Consider the following 14,716-nt stretch of genomic DNA (forward strand, 5'->3'; position numbering starts at 1 on the left):
CTTCACCCCACATCATCGACGAACCAAGCTCGGCTTGGCTATAGCTTGCATGTCTTACTCGCGCCTCTTTCCACTCTTTCCAATCATCGGCACTTCTTTTCATGCGGAGTATCCATTGCGACCGCGATCCTTCCGACATTCCGCGCCGTTAGAGGCCTAGGCTCATGGTGCACCTTCACCCCATGCACTGCTAGGAGGTTATCTCCGACCATGACGAATCGCCGGGGTACGCTAAGCGACTACTTACCCGGCTGAAAAAGCTTTAAGTCGCGCAATGTTGGACTCGGAATCATTTACGTTCCTTTAGACGTTACGTCCATTTCATTTCACATCTATGGCTTCAAACGAGCCAGGCCTTGCGCCTCTCAGTGCGCCGGCTGAGGATCCCATCAAGGGAGCTGTCGGCGTACCCGTCGATACAGACACCCCCGTTGCACCGGACCAGTTCGACGAACGTTACGAGACATCGAAGTGGGAAATCTGGTCGTATTACTGGTATGCAAACTATTCCAGCGCCGGAACTCATTTGGAGCGCAGTATGTCAACTGTGCTGAGGCTGACATTCCATTTTCGAACAGCTACTACGTCGGAGACAATGGCCTCACTCTTTTCAACTTCGGTCCGACGGCTTTTCAAAACCTCATGTATGAAGCTGCAGGAGACTCCGAGGTGCTGTACTTCATGGGCCGAGACCGTACCATCAACTCCATTGTGCTTCTCTGCAACGGCATCAGTTTCGCCATCCAGGTCCTCGTTTTCTTGATCCTCGGTTCTTTCGCCGATTTTGGTACATGGCGCCCCAACATCCTGATAGGGCTGTCCGTCATTGCTTTCGGAATCGGCTTTGGCTGGTTAGGCGTTCATACCGAGGATAAATGGCACGCTGGTGTGGGTCTCTACATTGTCGGGCTTATCGCATACCAAACGACAATCACATTCTGGACTGCTGCCTTCCCTGGACTGGCAAGGAACACCAAGGAATTGCGCGTCAAAGCCGAGGAGTTCGCCGATGGAACGATTACCCGCGCAGAGTACGATTTTGCCGATATGATGAAGCGAAACGAGCTCTCCAACACGGCGTTCTATGTTCAATCCGTTTTCGAAATCCTCATTCTGGCTGTTATCGTAGGCATCATGTTCGGTCTGCACGTCAACGACAGCGCCGAGAACAATAATTGGGGTCTCTCGGTACTTATCGCCTTCGCGACCGGAGTATGGATCCTATGCGCTCTTCCATGGTTCATCCTCGAGAAAAGGCGACCAGGTCAGGATCCAGGACGCGCGAATATTGTCTTAGCAGGCCTCAAACAGCTCGGCTACGCGATGCGGCAAATCTGGCAACTGCGCCAAAGTCTGGCCTATCTGGCAGGCTACTTCCTCCTCGGCGACAGTCTCAACACAACCGTAACGGTTATCGGAACCCTGCAGAACGAGATTGTTGCATACAACAGTCTACAGCTCACCTACCTGCTCATCGTCGGTATCGCTGCCCAGGCAGTTGGTATCGGCGCCTTTTGGCGCATCCAAAAGTACTACGGTCTATCCACCAAGACTATGTTCATGGTAGTCGCCATATGCATCGTCCTTCTCGACGGCTGGGGCATGATCGGCATCTGGACGCAGCGCTTCGGTTTCCACAACAAGTGGGAGGTCTGGGTATACCAGGCCTTCTATGGACTGCTTGTTTGCCCGTGGTACAGCTATTCGCAGACCATGATCTCGGAGGTTACACCGAGAGGGAAAGAGTTTCTTTTCTTCAGTTTGTTCTCGATCGTGGGAAAGACGAGTGCTTTCATTGGCCCACTGGTCAGCTCTGCCATCATCGACGATACTGGCAATAACAGTAGTCCTTTCTACTTCCTGTTCGCGCTGAGCTTAGTTAGCTGCGCTTGGCTTTTCTTCTTTGTAGATGTTGAGAAGAGTAGGATTGAGCAGGAGACTTTCTTGGAGAGGGAGAAGAACACTAAGATGCACAACGAGGATGCTGAGAGTCTTACCTGATCATCTAGTAACAATTGAATCACCCCGTTCGCGAAGAGAGCAGCTAGTCCGGTCGCTTCGTTCAAGCCGTTCGACAGACCCTGATCCTGATGATGACGATACCTGGCTGCACAATGTTTCTGTACATGAAAATTCGGCTAAACAAGACATTCGTAAGTAAGAGAACGGAAACACACTGCTTTACCATTGCGCATCGCCGTGTGCTCACATTATTGGTCAGGCGGGACCTCGACTCATGTTCACAATGCACGTGTCTCAAGCTCACAACTGCCTGAAACCCGGCCATATTTCTTGAAGTTCTAGCAATTCCCATTTTATCTCATTAGTTCACCCAGTTATTCCGCGATTCAGTCTTACCAGCCATCGACATCATCAAGACCAAGCACACCGCACAACATCTGAACAACTACAGACAAACAGCCATGACATTAACCTCCTGGCTAACAAGCTCCCCCGCGCAACCCATCGATACCACCGACCCCAACAGCTTCACCTCTCTCGTCAACAAGATGAACCTCGCTTCCATAAAAGCCGACGCCGAAAACAGCTACAAAGAAAAATATCTTCGACTCCGTAGGCATATCGACTCAGACACCGTCCATAACGGCCTTCGTGCTGAGATCGCCTCTCTCTTAGCCAACAAAACCGAATACGAGGCTAAACTTCGAGACACTGAGAAGGCGAAAACGAGCGCAGACATGCAGGTCGTTGCGCTCGATCTCGTGATCAAGGATACGAACGTGTACTACAAGTCCAAGCTGGAGACTGCGGAAGCGCAGACTAAGGTTCTTAAGGCGGAGAATAGGAGGCTGAGGAAAGATGAGGAGGACATGAGATGTTTGCTTTCATTACATGGGGTTCGTGTACCAACACCAGGTTCTACGAATGATGACACGCAGACACTGGAATCAGAGTTTGATATGGAGCTGTTGGAGGGTAGCGGTATTGAAGACGATTGGCGGACTGAATCTAGTGATTTGGGTACGGACTCGACAGATGTTTGCCCTCAGTGGTATAATTATGGTAGGTGTAGTCAGGATGGCAGTGATGCTGCTGAGAAGTGCGAGCTTGGTGTGCATCCACGTCTTCTTGACTTTGGTACGATTCTGAAGGAGTAGAAGTGTATGTAACAATGTTTTGGGTAATGGGGATAGGCGATGGCATGTAGAGTGTGGTTGCATGTGGCGAGCACGACTTGTTTTCTGAAATGCGGACGTCTCTATGTTGTCGTAGATATCTCCTACATCATTATATAAACATCAATCCTCCTACTCCCCCAACACCTCCCTAACCCTCTCCTCACTCGGAAATCTGACCTCCTTCCCCGTAACCACATCAATCAGCTCTTTCACCCGTCTCCGCTCCTCTTCCGATATATTCTCCACCCGCCGATCGATATCCGCGCCAAACCTTCCCCAGAACTTGGCGAAACTCGCCGACTCATCCTGCAGATACTGGCCTTTATTAATAACAAGAAAGTTTCTAAACGCGTCCCAGCAGGTCACCGATTCCCTTGGCACAATCACATCTTCCAGTACGTTTGTGTCTTGTGATGACGCTCGACCTGCATTGTCGAGCATGTATATGAGCTCGTAAGTGTATGAGCGGTCGGCGCCTTTTGCCATGTTGTCGGGGTCTAGGGTGGCGCGGTCGAAATCGATCAAGACGATGGTTGGTAGTGTGGAATGAGACGCTCTGCTTGAGGCGGATACGTCGAGCATTACGTTTCCGCCGAAGACGTCGTTGTGGGAGATATTGGCTACGTCGTGGAGCCACCCAACCGCCTCCGTTAGCTGTTTTGCGACATGTAGTATGAGTACCTCCGGTATCGCGGGGAAAGAAAAACGGCGGGGAAGGTCAGTTTCTGACGCGGGTTGAACTATCGCGGTGACCACGACTCGAAGCCGCTCAAGATCGAATCCGCAGACGGGACTGACGACCAGCCAGCCCGACCCGCCGTTCTTGATCGGATCATAGTCGATGAGGGTGGAAAAGTGCTTCGCGACGCTGTTGTTTTTATCGGTCGCGAGAGAGCTGCGAACGCGTTCGAGAGCGACGATTTCATCGGCTATCCTGTCGCGACACATCTCTCGACTGATCATCTTGACGGCGACAAGGGCTGCACTCTGCGCCACGGAGTCAGTCGTGGAAGAGGTTACAGCTGACGATGTGCATACACAGAATGTGATGCTTCCACACGTACCCTTGCCTGCTTCGCGGATAGGCGTGTACAGCTCGTTTGTCTCTTTGTAGATTGATTTGGGGTTCATGTCGTAGTCAGATGTTGCTGCGAAAGTTTACGCTGATCACCGTATGCGTTGATCGAAGGGTCGCTCGAAAGTAAAATCGCCATATAGTCTGCGTATTGAATACGTTGAGTGTCAACGCAAAAGAGCAGGGTCTATTGATAGTGAAAGGAGCAAATGCGATGCTGCGGTAGGCAACAAGCAACGCTCAAGAATCTTCACTACGTCTAGCCCTGTTCAGTCATATTGTCTTGAAAGGTCTGAGACTTCTCACCGTGTCCATGTGTCGTTGTTAGGATCTAACAAATATCCGTGGTCACCTCGAAACACCGAATAACAGGTAACAGAGCTGAGGAAGTTGCGCCAACAAAGGAGTGAATCAGTAGTAAGAAACGCAGTGAACTCTATAGATTTGAGGCATCAAATGGGTGCCCAAGGTGTCCTGGTGGGTTGTGTTGTACATAGTCGCATCTTCCACGACTGCCTCGTGATAATATACATTGTTGGCTTGCTTTTGGCAAGCAAAGTGGGCTCCGAATAAAGATCCTGTCCAAGCAAGCCAGGCCCAGGCCACCGTCGTCAACACCACTTGGCATTGGTGGACGGGAAATGTGCCATGGTTCCTATCTGGCAGCATCGGTGCCTACTGGGGCTGAGTCCGGTCTCCTCCAGGAGCCTCAGGGATGTAGAGGATGCGCGAAGGAAGCGCTGCGTTTGCTTCGTCGCGATGGACATATAATTATTGTCATGTTGACGCGTCTGCATCAAGGGTTCAAGGGATCGAATTCCGTAGTATCCTTCCCCCAAATCTCGATGTGATTTACGTCTTCCCTTCTCACAACTGTAACTTTTCTTATTGGTCCTGCTCTTTTAGCGTTCATGCTATTGTCCTGGGTATTCGGTGTCGACTCGTTTTTTGATGGGTAGTAAACGTCGCCTAGCTTGAGCACGATGCTGTCGCCGTAGCCAACGTACTTGATGTTCTTATACTCCGGTCGCCAGAACTCTGTTCCAATCGCGAAGGCATGCATCTCAGCATCTGTGATTTGATACGGCGCCTCGCTTGTGTCAGAGCTTGGGCGGAATAGAAAACGAACGGCCCAGAGCTTGGGCACTAGAGCAAAGACCTGGCGCAGAGACTCAAGCGGTGGCACTGAGCAAGCGAAACCAACTTGCTCCAAATTAGAGCACGTTTGGCAAAGTCTGAACAGGGCATCGTCGGATAATACCCAGCGATCCGAGAGAAGGAGATGGCGAATGCTGTGGTTGTGATTGGTTTGAATGGCCGCAATAAATTCACTCCCGATGCTGCGACAGCGTTGGTCGGTCGTGTGTTTTGGAGTACTGCTCGCGCTAGAGACTCCGATGACACCTGGCGTCATCGTGGACGGTGTTGTTGGGGTTGCAGCAGCGCTGGTAGATCTTGGTGAGTCCTTGCCTCGCCTATTGCTCACAATGTAAAACCGCTCCATGCCCTTGAATTTGCCTAGCATGACAGCGCTCTCTTTATCCGTATTATCGGTGCGCATCACCTTCAGGTTGTGAGGCGTCGGGTGATTACTGTGTATCCTCCAAGAGTCGTCGGCAAAAACGGTCATAGGGTCCGAGGAGCCCATGGCGTTGATCAGGGTGAGCTCTGTATTGGTGTCGGGGCGGATAACATGGTGGAAGCCATCGTCGGAGAAGCGAGTGTAGATGTTGTATATTCCCAGGTGCTTAAGAGGTATAGAATACTTGGCAGACATGCATCGTCCGAATAACGAGTGCAGCGAAATCGACTCTTCGCCTACAGCCCGCATGCGCGGACTCCAGTGTAATGTGAGGTGCTCGAGCTTTTTGGAACCCAACAGAAGCAGCGAGATATCGTCGGGGTAGCAGAGAGGATCGATATCGTACACGATCAGAGTGGTCAGGTTCGGAAGCGGAGGTATAATGGTGGTCGGCCGTGGTATTCGTTTGGTTTGACACCGAAGGGTGAGCGAGACAAGCGTCGTCCTGGCTGCGATGCCCTGGTAGACGGTATACAAAGGAGGAGTGCTCAGCTCCCAACTGGGCATATCAGCATTTGTCCGATATGATTCTGGTACGACACCTACGCGAAAGCCTTGAGGTTCTTCATCTTGTCAATGGCGGCACGCATGACAACCTGCAGTATCATGCTGTTGTCCGGCACTCGGCCCTGCTTGTATTCCTCCGTATCATGTTCTCGCCAATCGCCTTTGACCCGGAACGTCTGTATGTAGTCGCCAAAGTTTCGCGACACGAGCGTGTTGAGGCCCATGGCAAACGGGCTGCCATTGCCGTAGCCTTCTGGCCTGCCATCTACGTATCGTATCTCGGCATACGAGTGTAACGTGACCGTCTCGTAGAGCCGCGGAAGCGTCATGTAGTAGAACAGACGCGACGTGCGCGTGATGCGCGCGAGGTCACCGACATCGTCGAGCTTCCGTGCGTGTTAGTATAGCTCGGTTGGGGCAGCTCGTCGCGTGGCAGGGCGCAGACCAACGTACGTGTGTGAGGATGAGCTGAATCAGGTGCAAGGGCAGCTCTTTCGCCTGCGCTAAGTTGCTGTGCGTCCGCGCGGGCGAAGTGAACCAGGTGTGCAGCGGCGCGGCCATGGCTCTATTGCTACCCTCTTGCAGCAACAAGGCATCGCCCGAGAGACGCGTGCGCTTTGGGTCCGACATGAGGCTAGATCAAGGGGACACATGCGTGATACAAACAAAAAAGGGTCCGTACTATCATGGCGGAACTCACAGCTTCATGGCGCATGCATATACGGTCATCATGGCTCATACGTCGTGCTGGCGAGGCGCGTCGGAACTTTTGCTCAGACGCCCGAATGTCCGCTTCGTCCACCAAGCGCGCCCGCATTGGTCCGGCTGCTCCGGGAAGACTCGGTTCACACCTGGACTGATGATCGACACCAGGCATCGTGTCCATTCACGTGCACTGCAATACGGCATATACGTTCTGCACCAGGACCATGCAAAGTCTTGCATTACTCTCTGTTTGGGTCCAAGTCATCGCTATGTGACTGAAGTATGCGTGGCCCCCCTGTGTGCGTGCAGCCAGAAAGGCTCATGGTGGGCGGAAATGTCTCCGATCACGACATGCGCACCAAACAACTTAAATATCCAGCGGTTCCGCCCGGAGAACCAAGATTTCGGAGTCGCCGTTTGCACCGATGCAACTAAACTTCGCTCATGACCTGAAGAACCAGGGCTGTTTGCCCTTGTATTCGTCCGCAGGAACTCGAAAAGGGACTTCAATCGTTCCGTCAAACACGCTCATCGGTGGTACGTCATCCTGCTTGAGACCCTGAAGCTTTGACTCTGGTACAGGCATGACAACTCCACACTCCCAGTTCCTGTGATGTTTTATACTAAGTTAGCATTTGTCTCACATGCAAACCAAATGTGTGTTTGCGTACCTGATGTTCAGACTCCCCATTTGTCCGCTCTTCAACACCTTTTGCCCTCCCCACGCTGATTCGGATATGTTGGCAGAGCCAACATAAACCCAAGCAAAGGGCTTCCCGTTCTTTCTACGACCTCGCGCGAAGAGCAGTTTGCTATGCGACAGCATCCCCCGTCGCATCGAGTCGTAGTCTCGCATGCATTCTCTTGGAAACGATGGTGCGTTGTAAGCCTGTCTTGTCAACGTAATGATACCGGCACCGTCAGGACCGCCCATGCTTTTCTCAACCGTTTCGTTGGTAGGGAAATATATCCGAAAACAATCGCGTACGTTAGACTCTGGCGCAGTGTTTGTCCCGAACGACTTGCCGCATGCAGCGAGGCGAATGCGCGACAAGAAGGCATCGTTGATAGAACCGAGCGAGGATGCTGCGTAATCAAGCTCAATATGCTCGACTTCACCTAGATTGAGCTCTCTTATAGCGTGTGCGAGGCTAGGGAGACCTGTGGGATGGGTTGATTCGGTCTTGTGCGAACCGCCACTATTTTGAGTTAGTACTGGCCCCTAATGAGCATAGTTGAGGACATACATGGAGTGCACAAAGGCCAAATGATGAGTCTTCGAGAAGTCGCATTTCAACAGACCGGTGATGACCTGCGGACCCACTTCCTGCTGCTCCAAGAAGTATACCAACTCGCGACCAAAAGGTGTCAAGTCTTTCGCCTCCGTGACAGTACCGTCATGTCTGCGAGGGAGGTCTATCAAGAACACCGAGTTCTCCATGATGCCGGGCTGCCAGTCGTTTGCGACCTCGCCCCAGTCGGTCTGTGTCATGTTTGCAGTCGGAATCGCAATGCGTAGCTTGTCTTTTCCGAACAAGAGCATGAATTTGCTGTGCATGCTGGCTATCATGCCACCCATAGGCGGAAAATGAAGCTTCATGTTCGGTACGCGAGACTCCCTCCACTCTTGTATGCGCTTTGCCTGAACGTCCTCGCCTCTGTGCTTGCCAGTCATCAGCCAGATCTGCTTGACCTTTGTCGGATCAAGTTTTTCGTATAGCCATCCCGAATCGTACTGAAATGAGCTGATGACTGCGGTATTGACTTTATCGGCTTCTAGTAATTCTTCAATAGTGATGTCGTCAGTTCGTGGGTATTTCGACGCGAAGGTGCGCTTGATCGCGCCATTGGGGTATTGTAACGGTGTTTCGCCTGAATCGCTTTTTACGGCAGGCGCTCTTGCAACTTGCTTAGAAGGTGCCTCGGGAGATGCCTCCCGCTTCCTTTTGCCGAGCCTTGCGAGACGCTCCAATTCCATCGCTTTCCGATCCATACCCATGAAACCTGGAGGTTTGTCGACGACGGCTGCTGTCTTGGTCGCACTCGTTGGCAATGCGCCCGAAGCCGATGACTGTTGCACGTCATTATTCGCGCTTTCCTGTGTCGATAGGGCAATCGCACGCCTGAGATCGTCGTCATCTTCGTCTTCGGTGTCAGACGTGAGGTCGATTGACTCGTGGTTATCGCCCGATGCGCTGCCGCGTGCAGCCCGAGGCGAATTCGCCTGTAAGGACATGGCCATCGCAAGCTTGAGATCTTCATCATCAGAATCCATATGTCCAAGAGTCAAGATGTGGATGTTGTGAGAATGTTGGTGATTGGGTAAACAAAGAGATTCGTTGAGAAGCGGAAGCGATCCGGCATGGCAGGACCCCCGGGGCCTGAACGCGCTGTCGCGAAAGCATGTGACTAAGGCTTGGCAGCCTACCTGGGTACCCAGGCAATCACGGCTTCGAGCTCATTCTGTTCTATCACACCAGCGAGGGTGCGCCTTGGTACATAGCAAGGGATACACGGCTGAAGCTTCTGAACATCCCGATCTAGACTATTTCCATCTCCTACAAAAGTCGTTCACTTAGTTTTGCCGTCGACAACCCCGCCCGTCCGCTGCACGTTGCGAAACACCACCAAGTATCCCAGATCAGCCAGGATCCAAGTCACCATCATCACCACTGATATCGGATTGACATAGTAGCCATGCGCCTCTGGCCATACCCACCAAACATATCCGTAATTCACCGTCAACCCCGACACACTGCCGATAAAACGGCACGCCCAAATGCTATACGAAGAGCCGCGACTACTTCCTCTGACCACAAGCTGTGCCAATGACATGACGCTCAGTACGACTTGTGCGACCATCGCAGTCCAGTATCCTAGCTCGTCTTTGTCGATACCCAGAATGCCGCGGTACGCTTTTCCAACTTTTGGGTTGACGGGGTGATCGACATCAAGCCACCAAGAGCTCACAGCATACAACGCGATGCACCACCATACCAACATGCCAGCAAAGATCTTGCCGATATTCCTGCCAACTGCTGGCGCATGTCTCCATTCATTCGCGCCGTAGGTGACAGCTGCATAGACAATGCCCATGTCTAAGAGTCCCCATATGGCGAAGAGGGCCTTCTCCCGGAGCTCATCGGCAACGTATATCGCGAATACAATCTCCCACGCAAAGTCTAAACGTTGGTGTACCGGGTCAGTATGTCTCACATGCAATCCGTATGGAAAAACCTACTGAATGCAAGCGAGAAGAGAGGCATGGCGTATGTGCGGTCGCGAATGGACTGTCGCGCCATCAGGGCGTAGCAGATTGTGTATAAGATACCACCAGTGCCGAGGAAAACATCGTTGGCGTCGAAGATGGAGGGGTCGACGTGCGCGGGCAAGATGTCAATGCGACCCATGATTGCGAGTTTAAATCAGAGAAGAGATGAGTAGGCGTAACATGCGCAGTGTGAGGGAGTTCAACATATATCGTGAGGGGGTGGGGCCCCTGTCATCACGAGCTTAAGTAGCGCTTATGGTTAGTTCGTAAGGGGGGTGAGGTGTCATTCGGACCGCTTCTGGGCTCCCGCAAACTTGTATACGCCGCCCTTCAAACTTCGTCCTTCCAGCTGCAATGCGACCATATCACATGCAAGATGTTTGTGTGATTCGGTACATTGCAGTGTGGTTTCTGACGCGGATATCATTTCGGCTTTGGCTGTCCTTGACTACCCTCCGTGTAGCGTAGATACAAACATGATGTGATCGCCTCTCTGAACCTCGTACTTGTCTTCACCTTCCAGTTCCCAGTCTGCTTCGTTGATGAGAACCAGTATACCAGGTCGTCTGAAGCTAATGTCAGCATGTCATTGTTCTCTGGGAGAGGAACATACACAGTATCGTCAAGCACGAAAAGTTCTTTCCGTGGATCCTTCATGACCTTGTCGCAAAGGTGTCTGACAAGAAATGCAACATTTGCTGTCTCTCCAGACTCATCTTTGGCTGGTAAGGCAAGATCATACTTTTTCTGGTTGGCGAACAGGATCTCCAGGCCCCCGCTGTAGAAGATTAGAGAGAAACATCGCCATTTCGCAAAACAACCGACCCACCTGAACTCTATCGTTATTGGGATCGTCTCATCGTTTGACATTTCGTCTCTGCTCGTCTGTGAGATGCTAGAGTTGTGAGAGATGCGGATGTTATCGAGATCGGTTGCGCCTGCTCTGCAGCCCTGAGCCAAATGCAGCTAAGCGAGGCTAGCGCCAAAGAAATCCTTACGGCGATGACTAGATGCGGTGCCTGCGCATACGCAACGCCTAGACCCAACAATGAACACATCTACTGAGTTCATCGCTGCAGGTGGCAATCGAAATCCCGCTGCTGCTGACTGGGATGAGGCCGGGTCGCAACTGCTAGCGTTCGGCGCAGACAACTGCATCGCACTCTGGGATCCTCAGGTGAGTCGCGGCTGGCCAATGACACAACCTTCACTCACCAAGATAGGACGAAAGTCTTCGTGGCGTGCAAGCTATTCTGAGTGGGCACACCAAAGCTGTGAATGCTGTCAAATTCTTTCCAACACAATTGCCCAATGTCTCAGTCCTGCTCAGTGGATCGGCGGATAACACAATCCGCATATGGCGAGGCCAAAGAGGCGAATCTTTCGACTGTGTCAAGACGATCTCAGATCACACTCAGCCAGTCACCAGGATAGCTGTGCTACCTGGCTCGGACACTTTGGCAACCGGATCTTCAGACGGCACTGTCAAGATCTGGAAGCTTGTTCATGATGCAGACTTCGGATCCGTCGATGTCGAGCTTGTACAGACCATCACACTATCACCAAAATACTTCCCTCTGAACCTCGCACTTGCGACTCTGGACGACAAATCTACAGTGCTAGCAGTTGCGGGCACACGTAGCACCATTCAAGTCTTTGTATCGCAAGAAGGCCAATTCCAGCTTTCGGCAACTCTGACCGGTCACGAAGGATGGATACGTGCGCTTGCATTCACTAGAGAAACGTCTGATCTGAACAGCGACCTATTGCTGGCATCCGCAAGCCAAGACAAGTACGTCCGTCTTTGGCGTCTCCACCGTGGGGACGAGCTTCCCGCTGCTAGTACTGCACTCAACGATCCAGCTTTAGGTGGATTGGGCAAGTCCCTTTCAAACAAAGCACATTGGATCAGCTCTAGTACTTCCAAGTACTCCATTACATTCGAAGCGTTGTTATTAGGACATGAAGATTGGATATACCAGGCCTCGTGGAGACATCGCGAGGAAAAGCTCCAATTACTCACCGCTTCGGAAGACAACTCACTCGCCATCTGGGAGTCGGATCCTAACTCTGGTGTGTGGGTTTGCACCACCAGACTAGGCGAGATAAGTGCGCAGAAGGGCTCGACGAGCGCTACCGGAAGTGCTGGAGGTTTCTGGATCGGCCTTTGGTCGCCAGACGGGAACACTGTGGTATCACTAGGACGAACTGGTAGCTGGAGGAAGTGGACGTACTCGGCCACGGAAGATATGTGGACGCAGCAAGTCGCCATTACAGGGCATGTGCGCGAGGTCAAAGGCGTGAGCTGGTCAAGAGATGGGTCTTACATGCTCTCCACTGGTTCCGATCAAACCAGTCGGCTCTACTCGCAATGGAAACGAGAAGGCGCACCAGCATCATGGCATGAGTTCTCGCGGCCCCAAATCCACGGCTACGACTTGAATTGCATTGACGCGGTCTCCAACACCCAATTCGTCTCGGGCGCAGACGAGAAGTTGCTACGCATTTTCGACGAACCTAGAGGTGTAGCGGAGATGCTTCAAAATCTCTGCAGTATCAAGGCGTCAACTACTGCTGAGCTTCCGGATGCAGCCAACATCCCCGTCCTTGGTTTATCGAATAAAGCTATCCAAGCTGTGGGAGACGACGAGCCAGTCGAGAACGGCGACGAAGACGAACGTGAAGCCGTCGACCCTGCCTCCGTAATCCGCAAATCGACGCTGGACTTCAGTCACCCACCATTCGAGGATCATCTGGCACGCCACCTACTATGGCCGGAGACAGAAAAGCTATACGGACACGGCTATGAGATCTCTGCTGTAGCAGTGAGCCGGGATGGAAGTCTCGTTGCAACGGCCTGCCGAGCCAGCTCTATCGACCACGCCGTCATACGGCTGTACGACACGAAAGAATGGCTAGAAGTCAAACCGGCACTCAAGGCGCATTCACTCACCGTCACAGCGTTACAGTTCTCACCAGACGACAAGTACCTTCTTAGTGTTGGACGAGACAGACAATGGGTCATCTGGGAGCGCAGCGAAGAGCAGTCATTATATGCACTCAAGCACTCGAATCCAAAGGGCCATTCACGCATGATACTGGGTGCAGCCTGGACACCGCTCGAACAACCTACATTCATGACTGCTGGTCGAGACAAGAGTGTCAAGATCTGGCAGATCGCCGAGAACGACGTGCAACTCAAGGCTACCGTATCAGCAAACGCCGCTGTTACCGCTGTAGCTTGTAACGGCGTGCATTCAGATGGAAAGATCATGTTTGCCTTTGGTACAGAGAACGGAGAAATAGGTATTGCGAGCGCATCGCCAGATGCTTTGGATCAGGCACAAGTATCAATGGTCAAGGCAGACTTGGTTCCGGCGAAAACTATCAATCAGATCGTCTGGCGACCTGGAAGAGCAGATGGCGAGCCACAACAGATCGCCGTAGCAAGTGATGACACCACCTTGCGCGTCTTCAATGTTTCGGATGAGGTATTGCAGCACTAGCACAAGGCATCGAAAGGGTGATACATGGATGTCAACAGTTGGATAAACTTTACACTATTAGGTAGGTTTCGCTGGGGTATCTCGCCAAGAAAATTCACTTCCTTCAACCTCATCAATGAAAATAGTACTACATATCCACCTCTTCGCTTAAGCGTAACGGGATCCAGCAATCTTCTCAGGCAAATCCGAGGCTGCCATGCTAGGTTGACCCTTTGGGTACTGTCCGGGCGCCATGCGCTGAACCGGCTGCGTCATCTGTGGGTGCTGCCCGAACTGCTGCCCAAACTGCTGCATCTGACCCGGTCCTTGTTGCATATACGGGGGCTGAATTGGGGGCTGGTTCGGGTACCCTTGCTGGTTGGGCGGCATCTGATAGTACATGACCTGGCCCGGCTGCGGTTTCATGTGTGCCTGTCCTGGTGGCGGCACAACAGCACCATTACTGATCATGTTCTGCACGATTTCAGCAGCAAGCTTTTCGGCGTCCTTGCTCGTTGTGCGGCGGCGGTGGCGATGGCAGTCAACGCAAGCCCACACGAATAGCGCAAAGTGAATGACCAGGCCGAAGAACTGGCATACCACGCCGGTCAAAGTGACGTTTGAGCGATGATCCTTTTCGGCCCAAAGTTTGTTGACGAAGGCGTCCTGCTCCTCACAGCTGTCAAATTGACTGGATCGGGAACAGTCTCGAGGAGTCTCGATGTAGCTGGTGTCCTGTTCCCATACCCATGTGTTGTTGGAAGCTAGGACGTACTCTCCATCGCTGCTGTATGAGTATCCCCAACCCCATGTATCGAATCCGTCTAGACCCCACCTCATCAAGTACCGGAGGGCTATAAGAGAGAACAATGCCGTTACGATGAAGCCAAGCCATAGAAGAAGATCCATTGCTACGCGGACACCTGGATGCACAGGTCGCTTGCGCAGAAG

At 52.3% G+C, this 14,716-nt stretch overlaps 8 protein-coding genes across 8 annotated transcripts; 3 read left to right on the forward strand and 5 right to left on the reverse strand.

Moving 5' to 3' along the window:
- Positions 1-101: 101 nt before the first annotated feature.
- J4E88_005327 (uncharacterized protein) lies at positions 102-2,001 on the forward strand (the record flags this gene model as incomplete). Its single annotated transcript, XM_049398967.1, has 3 exons — positions 102-108; positions 354-495; positions 579-2,001. 3 exons carry the CDS (start codon positions 102-104, stop codon positions 1,999-2,001), a joined length of 1,572 nt encoding a protein of 523 aa, XP_049255647.1.
- Positions 2,002-2,245: 244 nt separating this feature from the next.
- Positions 2,246-3,119, forward strand: J4E88_005328 (uncharacterized protein; the record flags this gene model as incomplete). The annotated part of the gene is made up of 2 exons (XM_049398968.1): positions 2,246-2,251; positions 2,337-3,119. The coding sequence occupies 2 exons, from the start codon at positions 2,246-2,248 to the stop codon at positions 3,117-3,119; spliced, it is 789 nt and encodes a 262-aa protein (XP_049255648.1).
- A 150-nt stretch (positions 3,120-3,269) lies between these two features.
- J4E88_005329 (uncharacterized protein) lies at positions 3,270-4,271 on the reverse strand (the record flags this gene model as incomplete). The annotated part of the gene is made up of 1 exon (XM_049398969.1): positions 3,270-4,271. The coding sequence occupies one exon, from the start codon at positions 4,269-4,271 to the stop codon at positions 3,270-3,272; it is 1,002 nt and encodes a 333-aa protein (XP_049255649.1).
- Positions 4,272-5,011: 740 nt separating this feature from the next.
- Positions 5,012-6,865, reverse strand: J4E88_005330 (uncharacterized protein; the record flags this gene model as incomplete). The annotated part of the gene is made up of 3 exons (XM_049398970.1): positions 5,012-6,296; positions 6,344-6,690; positions 6,758-6,865. 3 exons carry the CDS (start codon positions 6,863-6,865, stop codon positions 5,012-5,014), a joined length of 1,740 nt encoding a protein of 579 aa, XP_049255650.1.
- A 586-nt stretch (positions 6,866-7,451) lies between these two features.
- Positions 7,452-9,251, reverse strand: J4E88_005331 (uncharacterized protein; the record flags this gene model as incomplete). Its single annotated transcript, XM_049398971.1, has 4 exons — positions 7,452-7,617; positions 7,681-8,208; positions 8,257-9,204; positions 9,244-9,251. The coding sequence occupies 4 exons, from the start codon at positions 9,249-9,251 to the stop codon at positions 7,452-7,454; spliced, it is 1,650 nt and encodes a 549-aa protein (XP_049255651.1).
- A 1,477-nt stretch (positions 9,252-10,728) lies between these two features.
- URM1 (Ubiquitin- modifier 1) lies at positions 10,729-11,088 on the reverse strand (the record flags this gene model as incomplete). Its single annotated transcript, XM_049398972.1, has 3 exons — positions 10,729-10,846; positions 10,894-11,058; positions 11,081-11,088. The coding sequence occupies 3 exons, from the start codon at positions 11,086-11,088 to the stop codon at positions 10,729-10,731; spliced, it is 291 nt and encodes a 96-aa protein (XP_049255652.1).
- Positions 11,089-11,328: 240 nt separating this feature from the next.
- J4E88_005333 (uncharacterized protein) lies at positions 11,329-13,786 on the forward strand (the record flags this gene model as incomplete). Its single annotated transcript, XM_049398973.1, has 2 exons — positions 11,329-11,457; positions 11,504-13,786. The coding sequence occupies 2 exons, from the start codon at positions 11,329-11,331 to the stop codon at positions 13,784-13,786; spliced, it is 2,412 nt and encodes an 803-aa protein (XP_049255653.1).
- Positions 13,787-13,933: 147 nt separating this feature from the next.
- J4E88_005334 (uncharacterized protein) lies at positions 13,934-14,547 on the reverse strand (the record flags this gene model as incomplete). The annotated part of the gene is given in 2 exon segments (XM_049398974.1): positions 13,934-14,529; positions 14,541-14,547. 2 exon segments carry the CDS (start codon positions 14,545-14,547, stop codon positions 13,934-13,936), a joined length of 603 nt encoding a protein of 200 aa, XP_049255654.1.
- Between the last annotated feature and the right edge of the window lie 169 nt (positions 14,548-14,716).

This window comes from Alternaria novae-zelandiae, assembly GCF_023758075.1.
Source record: "Alternaria novae-zelandiae strain BMP 2774 chromosome Unknown scaffold_9, whole genome shotgun sequence".
Classification (NCBI taxonomy): domain Eukaryota; kingdom Fungi; phylum Ascomycota; class Dothideomycetes; order Pleosporales; family Pleosporaceae; genus Alternaria; species Alternaria novae-zelandiae.